General features: G+C 45.3%; 2 protein-coding genes across 3 annotated transcripts in view; one reads left to right on the top strand and one right to left on the bottom strand.

The window, feature by feature from the left end:
* Positions 1-515, bottom strand: part of Dcakd (dephospho-CoA kinase domain containing) — a 47,489-nt gene extending 46,974 nt beyond the window's left edge. Inside the window, exon 1 of one of the 2 annotated variants that reach the window (XM_075990586.1) lies at positions 389-515. The gene's annotated coding sequence lies outside the window, so the exon portion shown is untranslated. The remainder of the gene's footprint in view (positions 1-388) is intronic. The other variant, XM_075990587.1, reaches the window with a different exon arrangement.
* Positions 516-772: 257 nt separating this feature from the next.
* The window catches only part of Nmt1 (N-myristoyltransferase 1), a 36,693-nt gene continuing 17,822 nt past the window's right edge, over positions 773-19,643 (top strand). Inside the window, exons 1-3 of the mRNA XM_075990588.1 lie at positions 773-940; positions 15,705-15,813; positions 18,625-18,769. Of these exons, the coding sequence (XP_075846703.1) occupies positions 810-940; positions 15,705-15,813; positions 18,625-18,769 (385 nt within the window). The 5' untranslated portion in view covers positions 773-809. The remainder of the gene's footprint in view (positions 941-15,704; positions 15,814-18,624; positions 18,770-19,643) is intronic.

A 19,643-nucleotide genomic window follows, 5' to 3' on the forward strand; every position in this document is an offset into this window, starting at 1 on the left:
AAGGAGGCCATCAATTTAAGAACAAGGTGAAGGATATATGGGAGTAGGGTTAAAGAGAGGAAAGGGAAGGGGGAAATGATGTAATTATAATCTCAAAAAAAAAAATGACCTGTGATGGAAGGCTCTAGTGGTGAATCAAACAGACCATGTGAAGAGCTCGGTGCAAAACTAGAAGCCAAGAAGTAGTAAGTCTCGCCTCCAAACAACAAAGTCTCTAGGTCAGCGTTGCACACACCTCAATGCGCTGCCTCCCCGTTTTAGGTTTCCAAAGACGCAGGTCTGCCTAAGGGAGCCGAGAGCAAAACTGGCTTCTAGTAGGAAGCCCTCTTCCAAGGGGCAATGGGCTCTTGGCGAACCGCAGCCATAGACCACGGTGTCTTCCACTTACCCAGGAATGGTAACGGTCCTTAACGGCAGCCAATAACGGCTCACCTGTGACCCGGTGCCTATCAAGGATGCGGTGATTTGAAAACCTTGGACTTTGCAACCTATCACTCGAGAAACGCTAAGTCAACAAGGAACTGCAAGTCCCAGCATGCCCTGCGACCACCCTACAAGGTGTGGGGACCTCTTCTGGGAGCGCGGCTGAACCTAGGGGTTTCCGGAATTGCTACCCACTCCTCCCAAGGCGTCCCTTCATGATTTCTGGGTTTTGTAGTCCACTTCGGTCCATTTTCTTGAAAACGAGCAGCCCTTAGTGTCAGATTTCTTCACAAAAACTACAAAACCCAGAATACAGTGCATATCCCTCCTGTCCAATAGGAGCCCTCCATGTAGCGGGGCGCGGAGCCCGGCTCTCGCAACCCAAGATGGCGGATGAGAGTGAGACAGCAGTGAAGCTGCCGGCACCTTCACTGCCGCAGATGATGGAAGGGAACGGAAACGGCCATGAGCACTGCAGCGATTGCGAGAACGAGGAGGACAACAGCTACAACCGGGGGTAACGAGATCCTTGTAGCCCAATTCTTGCCCCGTCTCCCACAAGCTGGGTCTCTGGGGTGCGGGGAAGTCACCGGGAGCTTAGTCTAACCCCACCCCCATGTTCTTATTGGCTAAGACATTGAGATTCTGCCTAGCGATTGGTTTTTGCCTTTGTCTTTTACTAGGGTGGGTGCTCAGATGTTAGGGGTCGGAGACCTGCATTACTTTCATTATATAAAGTTCAGTGTGGTGTACCATTCGTATGCTTCAGGCACGATGGGGGACAAAGGACATTTTGAACGGTGGGTCTCAATAGTACAACGCAGAGCAATCTAGAAACCGCAGTTTAGAGGAACGTTACTTATCAGGGTGTCTGAACAACGTGACTAGTAATAAACTAATAATAAAGCGTTTAGTTGTAGCTCACGGTCAATGAGGAAGTTCACCAGGCTATTCAAGCCATGTATATAATTATGTTGTAAAGATATTACTGCCAGAGAATTCCAAAATGTAAACTCCTTATAAATCATGTGTTACTAGCGATGTGATAATTTTTTGACTTATTCGGTGGCTATTGCTGCAAATAATCCGTAGGTTTTATTAGAGTCAATCTTCTTGTGCTTCAACAAACTGATGTTGCCTCTTGGAGAGTATGTGCTGCTTGTGGGATACGACCGCACCTCTTGTACTTTAGGATCTTTCCAGGGCGTTTTGGTTTTTGAGACAGGTTCTCACTGTGTAGGCCTGGCTGGCCTGGGACTTGCCATGTAGAGCAGGTTGTCCCCAAACTCGGGGTGAGACTCTTGCCTCTGCCTCCCAGGTGCAGGGACTACCGTTACAGGCCGCCATGTAGCCTTATTCTAAGTAATTGCTGTAGTTTGTTACTAGAAAAAAAAAAATGGGCCGGATATTTCAGTGCCCCCCCCCAAATCAGTACATCTGTAAGCCAGCCACGGTGAATAATTTATTTTGTTCATGTTATTTGTCTGCTGCTAACCCCCACCGTCTGTCTGTCTGTATCTCTGTCTATCTCTCTATATGCATATGTGTATTTTTGTGGGTGTGTAATTGTCTGAGCATGTGGTAGTCTTCTTTTTAAAGCCAGACTGTTGTAACCCGCTTGTTATTAGCTGTAACTGGCGGCTCTTAACTTCCCCCTTTCCCCCAGTGAAACTGAGATAAAGGTGGAAGGTCATAACCTTTGGATACATTCTTATTTATTCTTCTGTCTTAGAGGTGGTTGAGCAAAGGATTAAATGATTAGCAATTTGCCTGGGGGTGAGTTTTAGACTTAAAAAAGATCTAGCTTCTTGTTCTTTACCAGCATGAAAAAAAAAATCACAAGAATGTGGCAGAAAAGGAAGTTTGCCAAATTTGATTTTATGACTATGTTCTGTTGCTGTAACTCACAGCAGATCTAATAACGGCCTTGTTTAAGCCAGCTATTCCCAAGAAAGGGATAGCTGGGAAAGAGGAAGTGGAAGCTGGAGAAGGCACAGCACGGGCTTCTCGAGAAAAAAAAATTCCCCATCAGATGAGAGTGCTGAGTGTCAGTCATTTCAGAAGTGAAAGTGCGCTGCTTTCTTTGTTCATCCTGTAATTGCTCTGTTTTTCTCTGTGAAATTGTTGCCCTGCTTAGTGTCAATCTTTTCTGTTTTTTTAAGTGGGTTTTGTCCTCCGACAAACTGATCAGTTTGCAGAACTTTGCCATGAGCTGGGGTGTAGCTCAGCCCTGGAGCACGTGCTTGCTATGTCGCAGGCCCCGGTGTTCAACCACAAGCATGAAAACCAAGAAAATCCTGTTTGCCAGGAAGTTCTTTGTTTTAGTTATGGTACCACAGTGTAATAATTTCCCTTTCCCTAAATCTTTGGGAGTGACCCTGCCCCCCTTCCAGGGGGAAGGTGTTCTATTACAGGGTATGGTTTAAGTGAGCAAATTATATTAGCTTATCAAATCTAGCGTTCCATGAAAATGAGTTAGTTTGGAGGCGGCAGGTAAAAAACAAAAGATCCGGGTCAGGAGACAGTCTACCTCTGACAGTTAGAATCAGCCTTTCTCATTAACTTTCCAAGCCAAGTGTTGTGAAAAGAGGCTGCAGCCCCCTGGGAAAAGTATGAACTTTGGAGTCATTTAAACCTGCTTTGAGTAGGGTGTGGTAGTGCTAGCCTTCAATCCCAGTGCTCTGGAGGCAAAGACAGGTGGATCTCTGTGAGGTCAGGGCTAGTCTGCTCTACGTAGCCAACCAACCAGTGCTACATAGTGAGACTTGTCTACAAAATCAACTGAAAACCTCGTTGTGATCCCAAGATCCATAGCTGTGATCTTGGGGAAGTTTCCTTGCCTAGAGTTGTTTATGAAATTAGATATTCCCTCAACTTTCCCCAGCTTGCCTTCTATTATTTTTTTTCTCTTTTTTCTTTTTGGTTTTTTAAAGAAAGAGTTTCTCTGTGTAGCTTTTGGAGCCTGACCTGGAACTTGCTCTGTAGACCAGGCTGGCCTCAAACTCACAAGAGATCCATCCTCCTGCCTCTGCCTCCCGAGTGCTGGGATTAAAAGCGTGCACCACTACCGCCCAGCCACCCACCAATTTATTATGGACATTACTTTTTTTAAAAATGTTTTTGCCCCCCCTTTCCCTCTTTTAAGTTTTTGTTTATTTTGATTTAAAAATTTTCAATTATGTGTCTATGCATGTGAGTGCGGGTATCTGAGGAGGTCTTAAAAAGGACTTCAGTCCCCTTTACCTGGAATTCTGTGTAGTTATGAGCACCTCAGCACGAGTACTGGAAACTGAACTCTTCTGGAGCATTGGTAAAACATGCTCTTAACCTGAGGCATCTCTCCACCCACCCTCCCCCAGATGTATTGCATTTTAAATTTTTATTGTTTTGCATATGGGTGTGTGCATGTGTGTGGGTGCACAAGAGATAGTGTCTCCTTTGAAGATATTTAAGAGGAAAGGCGCTGGGTATATAGCAGCGCATGTCTGTAATCCCAGCCTTCAGGAGCCTGAGGCCAGTCAAAGCTGCAGAGTGAGACCACTTCAGAATGGCGTGCACAGCTAAACCAAGGAAAGAAAGTAGGTATTTACTTTTAGAAGGTGTTTAGTTTTCGTTCTGTTGCTGGGATAAAACACTCTGCACAAAAAGCATTTAGGCAAAGAGATTTAAGTAGCTTGCACTTCATAGTATGCAGTGTACATATATGTAGCGTGTACACATGATACATATTATGTAGCTTACGCTTCCGGCCTGCAGTCCATTGTTGAGGGAAGACAGGACAAGAACTCAAGTAGGACCTCAAAGGCAGAAACCGTGGAGGACACTGCTTGGTGGCTCGCTCCCTCACTTGTGTGTGGCTGGTTTCCTCCTCTGCTGTTTTCACACTTATTTATGTGTGTCTGCTGTGTGTGCTGGTGTCTGGGGAAGCCAAAAGGGGACCTCAGTCCCCATGGAGTTACAGATGGTTGTGAGTCCCCCTGTATGGGTGCTAAGGACCAAACTTGGGTCCTGCGGAAGAACAGCTAGTGCTATTTATTTATTTATTTATTTATTTATTTATTTATTTATTTATTATGTATACAATATTCTGTCTGTATGCCTGAAGGCCAGAAGAGGGCGCCAGACCTCTTTACAGATGGTTGTGAGCCACCATGTGGTTGCTGGGAATTGAACTCAGGACCTTTGGAAGAGCAGGCAATGCTCTTAACCACTGAGCCATCTCTCCAGCCCTTTAGTGCTTTTTTTTTTTTAAAAGACAGGATCTTGCTATGTAGCTCTGGCTGGCCTGGGACTTGCACCAGGCTGGCCTTTAACTCACAGAGAACCACCTGCCTCTGCCACCCAAGGGCTAGGATTACAGGCGTCTGGCACCACACCCAGCCCAACTAGTAATTGCTAGGCCATTTCTTAGACCCTTAGTTTCCTTTCTTGTACAGCTCAAGACCACCTGCCTAGGAATGGTGCTGCCCACGGTGGGCGGGTCCTCCTGTGTGAGCACTCCAGCCAGTCTGATGTAGGCAGTTCCTCATCCAGTCTCTCCTCTCGGCTGACTGACTCCAGGCCGTGTCAGGCTGCTGAGTGTAACTAGGACAGAAGGTCAGTTCCGCAAACAGAGCTTTCCTTGCTTGCCTTGTCTTCCTTTTGTTTCAAGTGACTGTGTCCATGCTGCTTGTGGACTTTATAACACATCTAGCACTTGGGAAGAAGAATCTTTCAGTTTTTCGGCACTCTCTTCATTTCTCCCTTCAGCTTTTGGTTTTTCAAAACTAGATCAAAGAAAAATGAAAAGAACTCTCATCACTGATATCAAATAAGTATTCTAATTATGTTTCCTAATTAAATGGTAGTTAAAAAGAAACTAATCAAGAGCTGCTTCAAAGAGAGAAGCTGGAGAGCAGAAGAAATTAAAATTAAATGAAGCCTATTTCAGGGAGACTGCTGCCCAGGGCAGCCTGGTTTTTTGCTCATCTCCCGCATTGTTGAACTAATATGCTCACTCCAAAATGTGTCAGCTTTGCCAAGCTGCAGTTAACCCTTTCTCTCTGGAGCTCAGAGAGTAGGGGCTTTAGGAGGATGCATCTGTAGCTTTTTCTCTTAATTTTTCTGAAAATCTGAGATTTCGGGCTGGAGAGATTGCTCAGTGATTAAGAACATGACTGCTCTTCCAGAGAACCTGGTTCAATTCCCAGCAACTGCACGATGGTTCACAACCATCCATGAGACCTGGTGTACAGAATGCAGGCAGAACACTGTATACATAGTAAATAAATACATATACGTAATAAATAAATAAATCTTTAAAAATCCATTTAAAGATGTAAAATTTCCTTTTAAAAACTGATTTATGAGCCAGGCAGTGGTGGTGCAAGCCTTTAATCCCAGCACTTCGAGGCAGAGGTAGGCGGATTTCTGTGAGTTAGAGGCCAGCCTGGTCTACAAGAGCTAGTTCCAGGACAGGCTCCAAAGCAATAGAGAAACCTTGTCTCGAAAAGCCCCCCCAAAAGATTCTGTCACAAAAAAAAAAATAGGCCCTGGAGAGATGGCTCACCAGTTAAAAGTAGATCCACCTGCCTCTGCCTCCCAAGTGCTAAATTAAAGGCGTGCGCCACTACTGCCCAAACGCAAACTCTACTCTTTAAACCTCTTCCTTACTTCCTTTTTTTGTTTCTTTGTTTTTTTTGATTTTTTCGAGACAAGGTTTTTCTGTATAGCCCAGGCTGGCCTCGAACTCACAGAGATCCACCTGTCTCTGCCTTCTGAATGCTGGGATTAAAGCGTGTACCGCCACCAGCTGGCTGAGCCTCTTTCTGATCCCTCAGAGATGGTGTTCTTGTGATTGTTCCCTTTAAAACGCTTGAATACTGTGTTCTCTATATTAAGCACCTGAAATTACAACTGGAATGCCTTGCCAGGGGCAGTACTTGGTTTGCAGTTTGTCTGGTGTGCTGACTGAAGCGCAGCTGGAGTTGACTGTGGTTGAGATCCTGTTGTTATTGTGCTGAACTGTACGTGCGCCTGATTTCACTTAGGAAGAGTAGTTCTGCTTTCCTTGTGAGCTTCCACCTCACCTCTGACACTTAGAGGATCCGTTTTGAACTTGCTGGATGTGTTTTCCATCTGGGATTGACTTCTGTATTCTGAATTTCTTTTTTCTTTTTCCAGTTTTTCGAGACAGGGTTGCTTTGGAGCCTGTCCTGGAACTAGCTCCTGTGGACTAGGTTGGCCTCGAACTCACAGAGATCTGCCTGCCTCTTTCTCCCGAGTGCTGGGATTAAAGGTGTGCGCCACCACCACCCGGCTTTTTTTGCATTTTCTTTTGGTGTTGGTGCTGATGTTCAAACCCAGCATGTTACACATGAGAGGCACAGCCACTGAGCAATATTCCCAGTTCCTGCCTCCTGGATCAGCAAGAGTCCTCTTTGGATCTTTTCAGCAGCTTGTGGATTTTCTCAGACTAGGAAGCTGGGTGGCAGTAGAGCTGGCTGGGTCTTTATTTTTTTTAAAAAAAAATATTTATTTATTATATATACAATATTCTGTCTGTGTGTATGTCTGCAAGCCAGAAGAGGGCACCAGATCTCATTACAGATGGTTGTGAGCCACCATGTGGTTGCCAGGAATTGAACTCAGGACCTTTGGAAGAGCAGGCAATGCTCTTAACCGCTGAGCCATCTCTTCAGCCCTGGCTGGGTCTTTAAACTCATTGATAGGCCAGGGTCATCCTCAGCAGACATGGATCGAGCATTGAATAGCACCTGGTTTGGTCTTTGCCAGGTCACAATGCCTCAAACAATCTCAAACTGTTGAATTTCGGTGTTTATCTCATTTTAGTCTTGTGTTCTGCCGGTCCAGCTTTTAATCAGTTATATCAGAGGCTTTGTGAGCTCTCCAAATTAGCTCTCCTCCATGATAGGAATTGGCTCCTTCAACCCGCAGAACATCCAGATAGGGCAAAGGTGGCAGAGAGAGCCGTCTTCTGTAATTCCTGCCTACAAGTTTTTTTTCTACAGTCGGCTGGCGCCTCTGTGGCAATAGGAATTTAGGATTCACAAGCAGGGTTTTATTTCACTTACTAAATTTTATTTATTTGCGTGTGTGTGCATGTGCGCGTGCTACAGTACACGTGTGGATATCAGAGGGCATTTTGAAGGCAGTCAGTTCTCTCCATTCCACCATGTGGATTCTGGGTTCAAACTCAGGTCGTCAGGCTTGGCAGTGGGCATTTTACCTACTGAGCCATCTATGCCCCGAACTCCCAATCTAACTAATTGGTTGGCATATGTGGAGTTTGGGGTGTAGTACCCAGTGATCCAGCAGCCATAGCAGTACAAAGAATATGCAGGTGATGCTGACACAAGGCACCTGGTTTCCTCCTGAGTGTCCTTGTAAATGTCCCCCTGTTCATCTGTCTCTGGACGTCGCGAGTACCAAGAGGATTGGTGGTAAATACTCACATCCCTAAGCTTGACTTCGTTTGCAAAAGACTCTCCTGATGTCAGAGTTAGAACTAGATAGAGTTCTAGTTATTTTAGTACCTTTCTGTTGAAAACTTACTTTATAGTTCCAAGAATTAGCTTCCAGCTTTCAGAGACAGAGAGAATAGGGGACTGGAGTCCTGGCTCAGCTGCCAGGAGCCCATTCTGTTCTTCCAGAGGACCTGCCTTTGGCTCTAGCACGCACGTAAGGAGGCTCTTAACTGCTTGTTACTCCAGCTCCAGGGAATCTGATACCTTCTGGTCTCAAGAGCATACACATTACAAACATACATATATAAAAGTTAGAAAAGTAAAACTGGGCGTGATCCCATAGGCCTTTAATACTGGCACGTGAGAGGCAGAGGCAGGCAGCTCTGTGAGTTTGAGGCCAGCCTGGTCTACATAGTGGGTTCCAGGGCAGCCAGAGCTACACAGAGAAACCCTGAAAAAAAAGGGGGAAGGGGGAAGGGAGGGAAATAAAGCTACGTGACCTAGGACACGAGACTGGCATAGGAGAATCTTGAGTTCAGGGTTAGCCATGGTGAGTTCCTATTGCAAACAACAAAAGAAGGAAATACGTGACCAAAAGTTATGAATTTTTCTAAGCCGGACGGTGGTGGCGCACGCCTTTAATCCCAGCACTCGGGAGGCAGAGACAGGCGGATCTCTGTGAGTTCGAGACCAGCCTGGTCTACAAGAGCTAGTTCCAAGACAGGCTCCAAAACCACAGAGAAACCCTGTCTCGAAAACAAACAAACAAACAAAAGTTATGAATTTTTCTTTCTGAACTTTGTTCTCAGAAATGTGTGGTGCATGCTACAGCAGCGCCATTTGAATAATTCCAGTGGCGTTCTCTGCTTTGACCTTAGGAATAGGGCCTGACAAGGAGGGCAGTGGCCAGGAGTAAGGAAGTTGGTTGTTGAAAATCCCAACCAAGACGCAGACGAGCACAGCATCTCACTGCTTTCTCAGAACGTTGGCACAGCTGTCCCGTGCAAACAGCACTAGGGATGTCTCACTGACCTCTTTTGGGCTGTAGCTTTTCTGAGTTTTATTTTAGTCCATTGTGCCTAGAAAGCATCAGGCAAGCATAAAATTGTTGAGCTCCTAGCTGTGTGTGCAGTATAACGGGAGGGACTGTGAGAAACAGCTGTGTCAGTGTGGCCTCTATGCGCAGAACATTTTTAAATCACTGGAAGGCAAAGAAAGAAACCCATCATTTTATGTGAATAATTATATGTATGTAGCTTTTTAGGAGATTATAATTGTAAAGCAGATGTCAGGGAGAGTTGGAGGAATCAGAGATGGCTTTCAGAATAAAACACGGCTCATCCTTGCCATTACCTCAGGCTGACCTGGAGGTCAGCCCTGTGTGCCTTCCTGCCTTAGCCCTGTGTGCCACCATGCCTGCCTCTCCTTGTTACCTCTAATGTCTGCTCTTGACCCAAGCTTCCGTCTTGGGGCTCGTATGAGAAGACAGTTAATACCTTGGCTTTGGAGGCTTCCCAGATACATCCTTCTGGAAGCTGAGACTGTAACCAGTGCACTCAACCTTCCTGGTGCTGTGACCCTTTAATACAGTTCCTCATGTTGTGCTGACCCCAACTATAAAATTATTTTTGTTGCTACTTAATAACTGTAATTTTGCTACTGCTCTGAATCATAATGTAAATATCCATGTTTTCTGATGGTCTCAGGCGACCCCAAGGGTTTGCAACCCACAGGTTGAGAACCACTGCTGTAACGTGTCAGGGAGAAAAGGCTCCATCCACATCTTTAGAGATTGGTGGCTTGTCCTTGGGTGTTGGTTGGTTAGTTGATGACCAGGTTGCCTTATTGTAGCCTCTTGTAAGCAACAGGTTGAGGCACATTGCTGGGAGACTCCTCCCAAGGCTGGGGGCTCCCTCTGCTCTCTCCCCCATGAGAAAAGATTTTAGTTCCCAGGCACACACATTTGAGTGTTTGTCATCCTGTGAGGGAGAGGAGGCTTGTGTTACGGGCCCTTCGTGCTGTCGGGAAGTTCTGCGCTCTGCTCATCTGTCAGCTTGCCCTTCCCTCCCACCCACACACACCCGGCACTCTTCTATTTTAGAAGCACGGAGGCTCATTTTCCATCTCCTCCTGCTGCCCTGATTTTGTACAAGAGCATCTATAAGAGTTCTTGTGAGCTTGAATTTAACATTTAGGGCCTTCATTAAAAGATGACATTCCCGTGGGGTGAAGCACACCTTTAATCCCAGCACGCAGAAGGCAGAGGCAGGCAGATCAGAGCTGGAGGCGGTACACAGAGAAACCCTGCCTCAAAAACAAAACAAAACAAAACGAAAAGGACACATTTCTAGTTGAGCATGATGGTTCACACTAGGATCCTACAAGTCCAGTGATTGAAGCAGAAGGAGCAACATGACGAGTTCAAACCCAGCCTGGACTACAGTATAAGACCCAGTCTTACACATGTCTCTTTTTACTTGTACATGAATCTCAGGGGTTAAATTCAGGTTGCCAGGCTTACGCTCCATTGCCTTTTTCTTGCTCAACCATCTCAACAGCTCTGAAGATGACAGTTTCTAATTGCTTTTCTTCCTTGTCCTGAATCTGTCATTCTTTCAATTCATCCTGTATTTACTAGGCTAGTTATTGATACTAACCCTCCCACCCTCAAATACAGAGTCTCTCTGTGTAGCCCAGACTGTCCTGAAACTCACTCTGTAGATCAGGCTGGCCTCGAACTCAGAGATCCGCCTGCCTCTGCCTCCCTAGAGACCTGGAATTAAAGATGTGTGCACCGAAACCGGCAGCTGTTCCGTGTAAACATCCATCTTAGTTCCCATAGCAGACATTCCCTGCCTTCCAAGGACAGATTTCACCCAAGTCTCTGCTTGGTATTTTGGAACAGAAGGAGCAAGTTAAGCTTTGGTTTGTGTTGTAAGTGTGTGCCTCTGGTCAGTCTCTGTCTTGTACCATCTTTTAATTTTTTAACAGATTTCTCTTTCAGTTATTGAATCCTGGCCTCAAAACTCCTTGGCCCAAGCAGTCTCCTCTCATCCTCCTAAGTCAGTAGTAATGCTGCGCAGCTTTGCTCAGCGCCAGTCCCTCAGCAGGCGAGCTGCGTGTTTTCAAGGCCTCTGACCTCCGGGTCTTAGGAATGATTAAGTTATCATAATTGTCTTGAAAGATCATGGGACTAGACTCCTTGGTATCTCCTCTGATTCAGTTGTCTCTCTCTTTGGGGCTTGTTGTCTGTAAGACCATGGCAGCTTCGTGTGTTTTCATAGTTGTGGCCCAACACCTCAAAAGAATGAATTACAAAGTTAAAACATAAAGCCATCGGGCAGTGGTGGTTTTAATCCCAACAGTCAGGAGGCAGAGGCAGACAGAGCTCTATGAGTTTGAACCCAGCCTAGTCTACCGAGTGAGTTCCAGGACAGCCAGAGCTACAAAAAGAAACCCTATCTTGAAAAGCCAAGAACATTCCAGGACAGGCTCCAAAGCCACAGTGAAACCCTGTCTCGAAAAACCAAAAAAAAAAAAAAAAAGAAAAGAAAAGCCAAGAACAAACATAAAGCCAGAGCCGGGCGGTGGTGGCGCACGCCTTTAATCCCAGCACTTGGGAGGCAGAGGCAGGCGGATCTCTGTGAGTTCGAGACCAGCCTGGTCTACAGAGCTAGTTCCAGGACAGGCTCCAAAGCCACAGAGAAACCCTGTCTCGAAAATTCAAAAAACAAAAAAAAACCCAAACAAACATAAAGCCAGGTGTGGGATTGCACGCCTTTTGTCGTAGGACTTGGGAGGTAGAGGTGGGAGGATCTCTTTGAGTTGAAGGCCAACCTGGTCTACAGAGAGACTTTGTCTCAAAACAAAACAAATCAGCTTACTCCAAAAACAGAACAAGTGCAGCCTGTGACCTCTCCGCAGATGTGGGGTCAAGCCGTGTGACAGTGCACAGTGCACACAGCCTCTTTTCTGAAGAGGCTCGGTCGGTAGACTGACTGACCAACTTTCACTATGTAGTCCTGGCTGGCCTGGACTCATTCTGTAGACCAAGACAGCCACAAATTTGGAATGATCTTCCTGCCTTTGCCTCCCAAGGTACTCGGGGTCATAGGCTCGTGCTACCATGCTCAGGTAGGAAGACATTCTATAATGATTTTGTATACTTTGTAAAGGCTTATAAAGTGGAGAGGGGTCATTTATTGCCATATAAAATTGTGTTTATTAAATATCCAATTGGTTAACTGATATGCAACAATTTCTTTTTATAGTTATTTTTCATGGTTTGAGACATGGTCTTGTAAGGTCCCTGCTTGGCCTGGAATTCCCCTTGTTGACCAGGGTGGCCTTGAATCTATAGCCATAATCCTGCCTCAGTTTCCCAAAGATGACCTACCACACCTGGATGTAGCATTTCTTTACCTTCACCTTTTGGTTATTTTTCTTTCTTTTTTTAAATTTTTTTATGATTTATTTATCTCTATTTTATGTGCATTGGTGTGAAGGTGTCAGATCCCCTAGAACTGGATTTTCAGACAGTTGTGAGCTGCCATGTGGGTGCTGGGAATTGAATCCTGGTCCTCTGGAAGAGCAGTCAGTGCTCTTAAACACTGAGCCATTTCTCCAGCCCTTGATTATTTTTCCACAAAATGAAATAAAAATGATTTGTATCAGCCAGGTGATGGTGGCACACGCCTTTAATCCCAGCACCCAGGAGGCAGAGGTGGGCGGATCTCCAAGTTCAAGGCCAGCATGGTCTATGGAGTTAATTGAAGGACAAAAGATTTGTACGTTAACTCAGACACAGGGCCCTGATAATTCATTCTGTGTACTGATATGAATAAAATACAGTAACGTAGCTTTTCAGTGCTCACATAATCCTGAGACTGAAGAGAATATCTCGGAAATGAGAAGACTGCAGAGTTGTGACAGGTTCTGATGGGGTTACATAGGGTAACAAGTGAGTTATTAAGAGGACGTTATCTAGGACTGAGGAGGTGACTCAGAGGTTGAGAGCTCTGAGTTTTCTTCCAGAGGTCCTGAGTTCAATTCCCAGCAACCACGTGGTGGCTCACAGCCATCTGTAATGAGATCTGGTGCCCTCTTCTGGCCTGCAGGGATACATGTAGGCAAATCACTACATAAAAAAATAAATCTTAAAAAAAAAGAGAGAGAGACAATTATCTGGGAGCTGGAGAAATGGCTCAGCAGTTAAGAGCACTGACTCTTAACTCCAAAGGGCCAGGGTTTAATTCCCAGCACCCACATGGCAGCTCACAACTGTCTTTAACTTCAGGATCTGACATCCCCACACAGACATACATGCAGGCAAAACACCAATGCACATAAAATAAAAATAAATTTATTTTAAAAGAAAAGAGGAAGTGGAAGTTATATGAGGTCGTGAGTGACTGGCTCCTATCTGTTGTGGCCTTGGAAGATTGGCTGAGCATCTGCTTGCTTTTCCATCTCTGAATGTCATCAGTCCCCTCTGTGTTGTACCTTCTGCGTCTCACTAATAGAATACTCGCTAGGAGCGTTTGTGTTCAGACTTGATGACCATTTGCTCGTCTGAGAAAGAGAAATCCAGCCTTTACTAGAACTCCTTGGCTTCATAATCCTTCTACAGTCTCCTAAATCCTGTCTATGGAATAAGAGGATTAAAATTTGGAGACTCCACATACAAAGAGATGACAGTGTATATCTTCCAGATCCACCCCCACCTTTTTTCCCCTCTAGTACTGGGGATAAAATCTGTTGTCTAGAGCATGCTAGGGAACTACTCTTGCCACTGAGCTACAGCCTCAGCCCAAGAATTGGACATGTGTGTCTACAGATTGCTTTATCTTTATTTATGTATACTTATTACTACTGATAGCATTTATCAGTTGCGTTAATATTCAAATAACCACAAGACACTTTGAAACCCTGAAGTATCTGTTTCCTCTTTTAAATTAATTTTTTTGAGAGGGCTGGAGAGATAGCTCAGCAGTTAAGAGCATTGCGTGCTCTTCCAAAGGACCTGAGTTTGATTCCCAGCAACCACATGGTGGCTCACAACCATCTGTAATGGGGTGTGGTGCCCTCTTCTAGCCTGTAGGCATATATGCAAACAGAATATTGTATCCATAATAAATAAATAAATATTTTTTAAAAATTAATTTTTTTAAGAACAGTGTCATGCCCTGTAACTTAGCCTAGCCTGGAACTTTCTGTGTTCTCCTCCAGATTTGCCTGGGACTAAGAGCCACCGTGTCTTTTTTTTTATTTTTTAAGGTAGGGTTTTACAATGTAGCCCTGGCTGGCCTGGAACTTGCTGTGTAAATGAGGCTAGCCTTGAATTCGCAGAGATCTGCCTCCTGCATGCTGGGATTAAGATGTGCACCACCACCACCACCACGTCAGTTTACCTTGTCTCCACCTCAGCCTCCCAGGTGCTCTACTAGCAACTGTGTGACACCATGCCTGGTCTAGTTTTGATTTTAACGTAGCTAGGAAACTGCTTTCCCATGTCTTACTAAAGGAAAGCAGCATGAGGAGTCCCTTCACTGCTTCCACATGCATGAGTTTTCATGTATTTGTGGTACAAGTAGGTGCGTGAGACTGTTGTGGTTGGTTTTCCCATCATTCCTAGTTCACGGTTTGCCATCAGTGACCACTCAGTCTTGCTGCCTAATGTCTCGTTCAGGAATGTCTCTATTGACCATTTTGGGCATGGGCTGCAGTAATGTCAGACTCTTCATCCTGCTCTTTTCCATACTGGCTGTGCTTAGGTCCAGTTGGGGAAACCCAGTAAATATGGTACACTTGGAGAAGTCGGGGCAAAGGATTCCCTAAAGACTGCTACTGTCTTTTGGCTGCCTTTTTTCATTTAGGGCCCTAAGGAAGTGGTGTTGGTACCAACACAGTGTTGACAGATGTCGTTGTCTTTAGTGCAGCGTGGCAATCTGAAGAAGTGAGTACATATCCCTCCCACCTCCCAGAAAAGGATGTGGTGGCTCATATCCATCATCCCAGCTCTCAGAAAGCTGAGGCAGGAGGATTGCTATAAGTTCAAGTCCAGCCTGAGATACATACTGAGTATGAGGTTAGCCAAGGTTACACAGCAAGACCTTGTCTCAAAAAAAAAAAAAAAGAGGGCTGGAGAGATGGCTCAGTGGTTAAGAGCACCTGCCTGCTCTTCGAAAGGTCTTGAGTTCAATTCCCAGCAACCACATGGTGGCTCACAACTATCTGTAATGAGATATGGTGCCCTCTTCTGGCATGCAGGGATACATGCAGACAGAATACTGACAATACTGTGCACATAATAAATAAATAAATCTTTAAAAAAAGAGAGAGAGAGAGATTGGGAATGCAGTTCAGGTGGTAGAATGCTTTCTTTGCATACAAGAAGCTTTGGGTTTGAACCCATAAACCAGGTGGGTGAGGTACCTGTAATTTCAGCATTCTGGAGGGGAATCAGAAGTTCAAAGTCATTGATGGAGGTCAGCCTTGGCTGCTTGAGACCCTGTCTCAATGAATGAGTGAGTGAATGAATGAATGAACGCAAGAACAGAAAAGACCCTTGGAAGTAAATAGGACATGCCTTACACAGTGTCTCCTCCCTGGGGAGCTGGTGGGTGGGAGTGGGGAGGGGAGCTGTGCTTGCTAGTGTCCTCCAAATACCCCTTCTGGGAGCTGGATTCTCCAGTCCGCTTCTGGAGCCAACAGGCTTGATTAGGAAGGGTCTGCTCTACAGAAAAGCCTTTTGTCGGTGTAGTTTAAAGCCTTTGATTTTTTTAGGACTCCATCAGTGTTTATTTTGTCTTACAGTGGCTTGAGTCCAGCCAATGACACTGGAGCCAAAAAGAAGAAGAAGAAACAGAAGAAGAAGAAAGAGAAAGGCAATGACACAGATTCGGCCCAGGATCAGCCTGTGAAGGTAACACATATCCCCAGGATCAGCCTGTGACGAGTTTTGAGGTAAACGTGTAGGAACAATTTAAACTGATCATCTCCACTGTATTTAAGGATGGAAGAACTTCAGTGCTGCCTGTCCTGTGTGCCCTAGGCCTTGGTGGTAAAGCTGCTCTGGGTACCTTAGAAGACCCAACCCTCAAGCGCAGTACCCTCAGAATCTCAGACACGCATTGCCTGTGTGTGTCAGGTGCCGTGGGCTGATGGTGTGGCAGCCCCTGCTTCTTAGAGCAGTGCTCTTGTCTTCTCATCTTAAGTCTCTTGCAGCCAGGCCTGATGTCCTGAGTTTGGTCCATTGGACCCACTCAGTGCAAGGAGAGAACTGACTCCTGAAAGTTATTCTTTGATCTTTGCGCGCGCGCACGCGCGCGCGCGCGCACACACACACACACACACACACACACAGAGTATGGCACATGCATATGCACACACATGCAATATATATAAATATTTTGGTTTGGTTTGGTTTTATTTTCTTTCAGACAGGGTTTCACTGTGTAGCCCTGACTACCCTGGAACTCACTCTGTAGACCACGCTGACCTCAAACTCAGAGATCTGCCTGCCTCTACCTCCCAAGTGCTGCGATTAAAGGCGTGCCACGCCCCGCCCCCCCAACAACAACAAAATAATTTTTTTAATTTAAAAGAAAGTCATTAGCAGTGTTTGTCAACCTATGGGTCATGACCACATTGGAGGCCCATATCAGATAATTACATTATGATTCGTAACAGTAGCAAAATTATAGTTATGAAGTAGCAATGAAATAATTTTATGGCTGGGGTCACCACAACATGAGGAACTGTGTTAAAGGGTCACAGCATTGGGGAAGTTGAGAACTACTGAATTCCCATCAGTTAACCAGTCGGGCTGGGTTTGAGAACAGCCTGCATTTGTAGGCACAGTTTTGTAGTATGTCTCCGTGCGGATAAGATCTGAATTACTGGGATTAATGTGCTAAGGATCCAACCGGGAGCTTCCCGCACACTAACCATGCTCCGCTACTGAGCCCCACCCCTAAGTCCCTTCAAGTGCATAGGTTTCAGGTTTGTTTGTGCAGCCCCGGTTGGCCTGGAACTTGCTGTGTAGATCAGGCTGATATGAAACTTGCTGTATAAGCCAGGATGATCTGGAATTTACACAGACCCTCTGGCTTCCTGGGTTAGGAGTGTGTGCCACCAGACCTGACCTAAGGCATATTTGTATAAAGCAGGCTGATCTGGAATTTACACAGACCCTCTGGCTTCCTGGGTTAGAAGTGTGTGCCACCAGGCCTGACCTAAGGCATATTTTTTTTTTCTATCTTCTACTGGAAGCAAAGGGCATATTTTTTTAAAGAATAACTTGGAGAATGATATGTAATTGAATTTTTATGCTTTTTTGCTTTTTTATGTTTTGTTTTTGTGATCCCAGGGCTTGAACCCCACACAGTCTTACACATACATGGCAGGTGCTTTACCACTAAGCTGCATCTCTAACCCCCAGTTTTGCCCTGTGGCAGGGGATGTAGGTGTGTCTATGTATGTGGATGACATGCTTCTTCATACCAGGCAAGGTACATATACAGCCTGTTTATAGAAGTTCAAGGGTAACTTTTGGCAGTAGGGTCTCTCCTTCTACCACGTGTGTCCTGGGCACTGAATTTAGGTCATCAGTCTTGGCAGGAAATGCCTTTACCCACTGAGCCATCTTATCAGCTTCCAATTTTACTTTTTGAAAGATGTCTATGGTTTTAGAACTTGTATCCAAACAAGTCTGGGATTCTAGATACTTCTCACATTTTTAGATTAAAACTATTATAGCAAGGATTATAGTTAAGGGAATGCGGTTGATTACTTTTATGTGTCTAGGCATTTTACCTTCATGTATATCTATATATCACATGTGTGCAGTGTCTATGGAGGCCAGAAGAGAGTGTTGGAACCCCTGAAACTAGAGCCATAGACAGTTGTGAGCTGCCATGTGGGTGCTGGAAATTAAACCCCGTCCTTTGGAAGAGCAGACATGCTCTTCTCTTCGGCCCCTTTTTGATTTATTTTTTATTTTTATTTTGTTTTTGGTTTTTCAAGACAGAATTTCTCTGTATAGCAGTTCTTGCTGTCCTGGAACGCACTCTATGGACCAGGCTAACCATGAATTCAGAGATCCACTTGCCTCTGCCTCCCGAGTGCTGGGATTAAAGGCATGAGCCACCATGCCCTTCTTTGCCACCTTATTTTTGAGATGGGTTTCTCATTGAATCTGGAGCTTCATGATTTGGCTAGATTGGTTGAGTAGCAGGCCCTCAGGGATCCTCCTAGTCTCACCTTCCCAGCGGTGGGATTCTGCATATACCACCATTGTCAACTTTTTTATCTTGGTGCTGGAGACCAAACTCAGATCCGCATGCTAGAATGGCAAGCTCTTTACTAACTGCGCTATCTCTATAGTCCTGAACTCTTAGTGTTTTGATACAGGGTTACATGTAGCCAAGATGGGCCTCAGACTTCTAATCCTCCTGCCTCTGCCTCCTGAGAGCTAGTATTACAGATGTATATTTCTATATCAAACTAACTCTTTTTGTTTGTTTGAGACAAGGTCTCACTATTGAGCACTGATTGGCCAGGAACTCTCTGTGTAAACTAAGCTAGCTCACAGAGATTTGCCTGTCTCTGCCTACCAGTGCTGGGATTAAAGGTGTGCTTTACCACACCTGGCCTAGCTAACTCTTGAACCCATAATGATTCATAAGTTTAGCTAATACAATGGGTCTTTTCTTTTTCCAACTGTCTTGCCCAGATGAACTCTTTGCCAGCAGAGAGAATCCAGGAAATACAAAAGGCCATTGAGCTGTTCTCAGTGGGTCAGGGACCTGCCAAAACCATGGAGGAGGCCAGCAAACGAAGCTACCAGTTCTGGGACACACAGCCAGTCCCCAAATTGGGTATGTATTTCCTTTTGCAAGTGGAGTAAGGAATGTGTCTTAGCTGTGTTTCTGTGGAAGTTTCATAAGGGAAGGCGGTAAGGCCCTGTAGATCTTTGGTGACTGTTTCTGGAGGGTTGTCTTTAGAAGGAGCATATGAGAGGCTGTTGTTCAGAGACCTTAGTGTTTTACAGCAGCTCACACAGAACAGACGACGGTTCTTTTAGTCCATCAGCATCTTAAATCTATAGAGAGCGGGGTCTTAGTGCATCATGAGTGGGGCTGCTGTTCCTGAGGCTGTCTTCCCACCTAGGTTAATGAGGGACTGTTTGTGTGGACAAATGTGAACTCTGTAGTGTGAAGAGTACCCAGACTCCTGCTTTCTCTCAGCTAATGCCTGCTTGCTAAATTCAACTAACAGTCATGGCTCAACTCCAAGACTACCATATTTTTCGTCAGGTACTCTTAAAAAGTCACAATGAGCCAGGCGGTGGTGGCGCATACATTTAATCCCAGCACTCGGGAGGCAGAGGCAGGTGGATCTCTGAGTTCGAGGCCAGCCTGGTCTACAGAGTGAGTTCCAAGATAGCCTTCAGAGTTACACAGGGAAACACCGTCTTGAAAAACAAACAAAAACCCACAATGAAGTCAGAAGTGGTGGCATACTCCTTTATTTCCAGTACCAGGAGGCAGAAACAAGTGGGTCTCTGTGTTTTAGACAGTCTGGTCTGCAAGGGAAATTTCAGTCCAGTTGGAGCTACATAGTGAGGCCCTGTCTCAAAATAAAACTAAAGTAAAAAGTGCTGTAATAGGGCTGGAAGTCCTGAGTTCAAGTCTCAGCAACTACGTGGTGGCTCACAACCATCTATAATGAGATCTGGTGCCTCCTTCTGGC

The sequence above is a fragment of the Microtus pennsylvanicus genome, chromosome 11, assembly GCF_037038515.1.
Source record: "Microtus pennsylvanicus isolate mMicPen1 chromosome 11, mMicPen1.hap1, whole genome shotgun sequence".
Classification (NCBI taxonomy): domain Eukaryota; kingdom Metazoa; phylum Chordata; class Mammalia; order Rodentia; family Cricetidae; genus Microtus; species Microtus pennsylvanicus.